Source organism: Phalaenopsis equestris, unplaced genomic scaffold, assembly GCF_001263595.1.
Source record: "Phalaenopsis equestris unplaced genomic scaffold, ASM126359v1 Scaffold000552, whole genome shotgun sequence".
NCBI classification, from domain to species: domain Eukaryota; kingdom Viridiplantae; phylum Streptophyta; class Magnoliopsida; order Asparagales; family Orchidaceae; genus Phalaenopsis; species Phalaenopsis equestris.
In genome coordinates, this window is record NW_018164992.1 from 1,428,794 (window position 1) to 1,435,982 (window position 7,189).

General features: G+C 36.9%; 1 protein-coding gene across 2 annotated transcripts; it reads right to left on the reverse strand.

Annotated features, from left to right (window-relative positions):
- Positions 1-1,515: 1,515 nt before the first annotated feature.
- On the reverse strand, positions 1,516-7,189 carry LOC110029249 (uncharacterized protein ycf45). 2 transcript variants are annotated; one of them, XM_020731449.1, is made up of 9 exons: positions 6,507-7,189; positions 6,203-6,417; positions 4,733-4,883; positions 4,435-4,626; positions 3,526-3,688; positions 3,201-3,433; positions 2,940-3,116; positions 2,699-2,860; positions 1,516-2,464 (listed from the first exon to the last, which is right to left on the reverse strand). In XM_020731449.1, exons 1-9 carry the CDS (start codon positions 6,915-6,917, stop codon positions 2,159-2,161), a joined length of 2,010 nt encoding a protein of 669 aa, XP_020587108.1. In that variant the 5' UTR covers positions 6,918-7,189; the 3' UTR covers positions 1,516-2,158. The 2 variants fall into 2 exon arrangements, with proteins under 2 accessions (XP_020587108.1, XP_020587109.1); XM_020731450.1 differs by lacking the exons at positions 1,516-2,464; positions 2,699-2,860 and having other exon boundaries at positions 2,987-3,103.

The following is a 7,189-nucleotide window of genomic DNA, read 5'->3' on the forward strand; positions in this document are numbered from 1 at the left end:
TTCCCCTCTTTTTTCACTAGAATTGGGGAGAGAATTGTCAAAACATAAATGCATTTATTAATATTTTTTTATAAAAAAAAATAATTACATAATAATTATATTAAAATAAAGAAAGATTTATATACATGGCCCTCGATTCCTATGTATTTATATATCTAACACCTAAATTTTACATACATAACAGCTTGAAAATGCCTGTAAATGTGTATTTCACTTTAGAAAAAAGTTAAAATGATGATATTTTTTCTGTGATATGAAAAATATGAGTGGCATAAATGTAAAATAGCAAACTTTAGTTGTTAATGTAAATAAATATGCATGTATTTTCATAAAAAACAATGGAAAAGCTGTCAAAAATTTATGCCCAAATAAACCTAAATTTTTTATGAGATATTTTTCCTAGCACAAAAATAGGTAAAATGCATAAATGAATCAAAGTTCTTGCTTTTTCAAACCAAACTAACTGCATTTGACATTTTGGCAAATAGTTGGTGCAAAAGTGCAAAATGACTTCATGCAATCAACTTTTATTTCATGTTAGGGATGTTTCTTATAAATAGAAAACAAATTTTTACAATAATGAAACTTGATGATGTGGGAGGAGCTTGCCTCTGTGACTCCACACCCGTTTCTCCCTTCGAGGGCGAGGGATTGAGTGGTGCTAGGATTGTATATCTCACATGAAGTGGTGATCATCTGCCCCTATTCCTTCCACATCCCCACATCGCTCTCGGCCACTCCATTCCTGTTGCAACCACCCAAAACAACTATCTTGTTGCTTCTTCCTACAGTTTTCTATCTTCAGGCAAGTGCCAGCTGCTTTTCTACTTGCTGCCGCTATCAAGAACAACGAGTTGCTGCCCTTACCTTTTCCCAAATTCCCCGCCACCGTGCCTCCCCTTCCAACAGGTCACTGCCTCCAGAACTTGCACCCTACCCCTTCCCACATGTTGGCACCTTCCATAATTTGTCTCTCTCGCTATCGTAACCATTCCAACCGTCCTTACCACCCTCTACCACTACTTAGCTAGTGTCCCAACCGTTCCCCGTGTTGTCCTCGCTTTTCCAGCTGCCTAAATCCATCCCCTGTGCCGCCTTGTTGTTATTCCACCCTCGATAGGCCTCACCGCAACCCATCCATTTTCTAAAAACCTTACCCACTGAATCCACCACCTTCCAACACCCAAACCTACCCATTTCAGCCCACTCTACTGACCCACACCACCCTTGGGATACATTTTAGTTGTGTTCACTTATTTCAATTGTTGCATTTTACTTTCAGTGTATGAGTTTTAATCACCTAATTGGCTTTCAGTAATAATACTTATTTTTTTCAATTGTGATTAAGGGTTAACTCCGATATCACTTAATATATTAATTATCAACAGGAGCAAAAACTTCTTAAAGGTAATGATATTTTTCAAAAAAAATTTCTATTTGCAAGCAATACATTTGGATCATAAAGCTAAAACAAGAATCAATCCAACTTCAAGGCAACTAATGTAACTTGCCAGCTTAAAATATTTACTAAAAGAATGAGTAAGATTTACATTCAGAAAATCCTAAAAAAACTTAATTTACAATATTGTACATATAAGAGAGAAAATAATCAAAATGATCCCCTGATTATTTATAAGTGATGCAAAATAGGCGCAAACTATGTAAATGACTAATTTATTAGTCCACATAGTACTTAATTAGGGACAACACCATTGTTGTTCTCATTTAAACAGTCTAGGAACTAAATTGACTTTTTACATAGCCTTGAGCTATTTTGGACACCTGCAAATAGTCGGGGGATTACTTTGAACCTTTTCTCTTAACAATATATGTAAAGAATATATCCCACAACTCTCAAATGCCAACAACTCTCAAATGCCAATCATAGATTCATGATGGCAATATATACCACACAATTCTTATGTATTTACATATCTAACGCCTAAACTTTCATATTTACATTCATAACTCTCAAATATTTAACATTACATCAAAAATATCTATTCACTAACTTTCTAAAAGTCGAATGTACCTTTGTATGCATGCATTTATAGCACCAAGGTCGTATAAATGTAAATATCAAAACTTTCAGTGGTAGATACTTAAATTCATAAGAATTGTGTGGTAGTTATGTAAATTTCCTTTTCGTTTAAAGGTTTCAATATTTAGGTAGAAAGGGAAGCCTAGAGAAACTTGTACCAGAATTCCCATAGTTGAATGAATCAATACTGGCTTGTTTCCTCAAATGGGACTCCGAACATCTTCTTGTAGAGGACCCCTTCTTGCTTATTTTCAATGGAAGAATCTGCAACCTCGAATTCAACTCGGTGCCCGACTTCTCGGCGGCGAGTTGGTAGCTTTCAACAAGCTTTAGCTGGCGAGCTATAATTTCAGAGCATCGAGGAAGGAGTTCGACGGGTTCTCCGCCCGGAATTACGATGTATTCGATAGCCATTCGAACCTCCTGGCACAAGAATAAGGTAAGCAGTTAGCAGCTGTAGTTTTGGTTGTGCAGCAGAATGGTCTGTCAGCTTTGCAGTGTATGGTTCAATATATAGATGGAAGTTTACATTGATGACACTCAATTTCTATGTATTTACATATCAAATACATAAGATTCAATTTTACATATATGACACCTTATCCATTGAAAGAATGAAAATTTTGAAAAATATGAACATGGAACAAACCGCCATACCTCCAAGGCATCAATCTCCTCCAAGGTAGGTTTTCTCTTTGGTGCATCATCTTCAACCTCAATATTTTCTACGAAAGTTGCGGGTATTTTCGTAGCAGATCCAAATGAGTTTACCTCAAGAACCATTCTAATTGCTTTTACCATTTGGGCCATTGTATTTTCCTGTAATAAAAACTAAAACATTCAATATGAACTAGGAATTTGACGAGCAAAAATATATTTTCCTGACGAAATATATTACCTTAATCACGAAAACTGGCAATTGATGATATTTTGCCACACTGTGTATCCAGGGGTTCTCCTTCATTTCATAACTCGATACAACAACCACATTGGCCATTTCAATGTCATTGACAACGTCTATCCGATCCTCTAGACCCATTACTTTGGCTACTTGTAATAGATCTGCTTCCAAAATCTTAAAAAATTGTGGAAAATAGAAGAAAAAGAACTAGTTGAGTTCTTAGTTTCATCCAGCTAATACTAGAATTTCAGTATTTACCTTGTAAATATATACACGTATAGCATTACTCGAATCCAATTTTGCATTGCTTCCTTGCTTATTACGTCTTGAAACAACAGTAAATGCTTGTTCGAATTTTTTCTTTAGATCTTCGTCCATGGTTCTGGTTGCAGATGCTTGATCTTTGAAATTCTTATCAATTAATGGAGCTAAATCTCCAAACTCGTCTTCCGTTGGTTCGAGTTTTCGGACTTCAAACATAGGAGACTTACCTATTTTCGCAAAATACAAAGAATTACAATCTACAGATGATGAAACCAAGCAACATTAAGAACAATTTAGGTCTAAAACAAAGGAGAATTACCGGCAAGAATGGCATCCACAGTGGCATCCAATTTGTGATGCACTCTGCACTCATTCTTAGACACTATTTCCACTGCGCAGGTAAAAGCAGGAGGGCCTTTTCTCTCAAGTATTGTTTTCTGAACTTTCCTTCTTTTTGCCTCTTCATCACCAAGTGTAACACTCTAGATGAAGAAAGAATTAAGAATTACTATCAGCCATATTAATATCTTATGGGAAATTTACATACATACCACAAAATTCTTATATGTTTACATATCTAACACCAGAAATTTGACATTTACATTTATAACATACTAGAGTCATATTCCTATGAAAATGTGCATTTCACTTTTAAAAAAGATAGTAAGGGTGGTATTTTTTATGCTATGTTGAAGATTTGAGTGGTATGTATGTATGTAAATAAATAAATAATGTGTGGTATGTATGTAAATGCCCCAAATCTTATTTAACATTATTTTTCACCTATACTATATGCATTTATATTTTAGTAGTTAAAATAGCCTGCAAAAGGAGTGTGGAAAAGAAAAAGAATTATAAAAACATAATGTTGAACACACCTTGGGAGTGCTTTTCAAGGAAATAGAACAAAGATGGCCATCAAAAGCTTTAAATTTACGAGGCGCATTTACATACATACCACCACCAAATTCCTATGTATTTACATACATAACACCTACAATTGGCTTCTTACATTTACACCACCAAAATCAATCAAATCACATAGAAAATGTCACTATTTTAACTTCTAAAAAGCAAAATACACTTGTTCATGCATAGGTAAGGTGACATATATGTAAAAATTGAACTTTAGGCATTGGATATGTAAACATATAAGAATTGGTTGGTATATATGTAAATGTTCCAACTAACAAATATTATGTTGATTAAACTGGCAAGGTATGTTTACCTCGATACCGCCAACTAGAACCTGTAAACATGAATTTTTTATGATACTCTCAATCGTAACTCCATGGGCCGTGCCAACTAGTTGGACGCCTCGCTGAGCAATTGTACTCGCTGCCATCGCTTCGAGCTCAGTTCCAATTTCATCAATTATAATAACTTCCGGCATATGATTTTCAACTGCTTCAATCATAACCTGGATAGGCATTGCACAAATAATAGCAAAGAGCAAACAGCCTGAAAATGCTGAAAACCTTTAGAAACATTGTTAATGGAATCCATTTGCTGAGGAATTTACTTACATTATGCTGCATATTAACATCAGGAACTTGCATTCTGCGCGCTCGTCCGATGCCGGAGTGGGGTACATCGCCATCGCCTCCAATCTCATTGGATGTGTCGACAATGACAACACGTTTCAAGTGCTCATCCGCCAGCACTCTAGCTATTTCCCTGCAAAAAATATGTTTTTGACAAGCCAAGCATCATTATGAGGATTAAGGACAAATCCGAAAAAAAATTATAAAAGGGGACATTTACATACATATCGTATAATGCTTACATATTTAGATTTCTAATTTTTAAATTTTGATATTTATAAACATAACAATCAGATATTTAATAGGGGTCTGCACCATATACTGCTATTACTAACTTTTTAAAGTAAAATACACATTTTCATGTGTAAGTTTTGATGTGATTATGATATTAAAGTATTGTAAATGTAAATATCAAAATTTAAGTGTTATATACATAAATACATAAGAATTTTGTGGTATGTATGTAAAGTTTCTTTTAGGGACAATTACATACAGACCACCCAAAATATCCTAATTAGAAATCAACTACCCTCTTTCATCCTTTTTTTCAAATTCTCACTCAAATATCAAAATATATGGTAAAACCCCGGCCCGCATTTTCATTTTTATCAAATTCTCAATAGTTTGATCGTGACACGAATAAATACATCGGTTTGGTAGTAATTATCCTTTCTTTTATAAAAAAATGAGCAAGTTAATTTTCATGAATTAATAAAATCTTATTAGCATCCGCCTTAACATAAAAATTACATAACAGTCCGAATAAGTTCCAATGGCATAAGAATTTTTAACACTCATTATTTCATTTTTTTAAGACTACAGAATCAGTGTTTGAAGGAAAATAATACCATTTCAATGGTGAAATTCAACACCTTTTTGAGGTGTTTGGCTGCAATTAAGTTTTATGTTAAATAGGATTTATTAAATCCATAATCCCACGCGATCAACGGCAAAATAAATCCATCTCTTATTCGGATTTATGAAATCCGGATTTACATCATCAAATTGATGGAACGCGGGAGGAAAACAATGGAATGCGGGAAAATTGTTGCTAACGGTGCATTGGATTTATGATTTGTTTGGAGCAGCTGATGCGTTTCAGGATAAGCAGCTTATACTGAAACATAGCCCGCAGGGGTCGACCCGTGGCCTGCATTTAGTGTAAAAAACTCAAACGCAGAATGTAGCATTTTCAAAAAAGCTCAAACCAAACGGTTAGACAGCGTTTTCCAAAAAGTCACCGCACTTATAAGCTACCCCAAATGGGTCCTTACTTTTGTTTGGGTAGATTTAAGCTAAATCCAAGGTTAAATCCGATAAATAGCAAGCTGCCAAACACGGCCTTTGTTTGAGATAACTTCACACTAAGTTCCGATAGCATAAAAAAAAAGTAAATTTGAAGCAAACAAATTGATAAAACATGAATAAACACTATAGAACAAAGATAACAACCTGATCAAGGTAGTTTTGCCAACTCCAGGAGGCCCTATGACCAAAATGGAACCTTTACCCTCAATCAAATCACGCACCATCTCCGCACTCCCATGAACAGCTCGCCCAACTCTGCAAGTCAGCCCAATTATTTCCTTCTTACGGTTCCGAATCGCACTGACTCGGTGCAAAGAACGATCAATTCCCGAACGATTGTCATCAGAAAACTCCCCCACCTTCAAATTCACCGATCCAAAGATCTCAAATCTGAACAAAACTCATCAATGGAAGAAGAAAGTTATGATCTTTATTAAAGTCCCAGTACCTTCCCAATGGCGTGCCGCAAATCCCCGAGTTTAACAGGCTCGTCAGAGACAACCCAATCGCCGGACGGAAACCTCGCGATCGGCTTTCTCCCGAGATCCATGACGAACTCAATCAGCTCCGTGAGTTCAGCATGGCGGGTCAAGTCTCTGCGCATACTCGGCGGCACCAGATCAAGGAACAGCTCAAGCTCATCGGCAGCTGACCAGAGTGCCGCACAATCCTCCGTCGTTCTCGAAGGCGCCGGCGGAGAAACACCAGTGTTAGTCCATGGGGACCGCCGGTCTATCTCTGGGCGGCGGATGAAAGGAGAGGGAAGGGGTGGGGAGGTGGAAGCACTGAACTTGCGGTGGAGCGGAGCGCGGCGGAAGGATGAGAAGAGGTGAGTGGAAGCGAGTTGCAGCACCTCCATGGAAAAAGGAGAGTTGATTGGCTTATGCTGAGAAGCTCTTTGAGAATTTTCGCCGAACAGGTGATGGGAAGATTCAGAGAAATCTGAGGGGATGAGAAGAAGAAGACGAAGAAGAGGGAGGGACGTAAGTGCAAGGCATTGAGAGAAGATTCTCGGTGACCGTTGAGGGTGTGGCTGTGATCCACAAGTTTGCTTCTTGCTTTGATTTTTGTTTTCCGGTTTGTAATTTGTTCCTCGTGGGGATAGCTTGGTGAGGGACACAATTTAGAGGC

Excerpts from the sequence above, each read along its gene's own strand:
- LOC110029249 (XM_020731449.1), bottom strand. The coding sequence starts at position 6,917 with ATGGAGGTGCTGCAACTCGCTTCCACTCACCTCTTCTCATCCTTCCGC. Across the intron at positions 4,627-4,732 it reads ATGTTAATATGCAGCATAAT|GTTATGATTGAAGCAGTTGA; the intron begins GTAAGTAAATTC and ends ATGCCTATCCAG. Across the intron at positions 2,861-2,939 it reads TGCCAGTTTTCGTGATTAAG|GAAAATACAATGGCCCAAAT; the intron begins GTAATATATTTC and ends TTTTTATTACAG.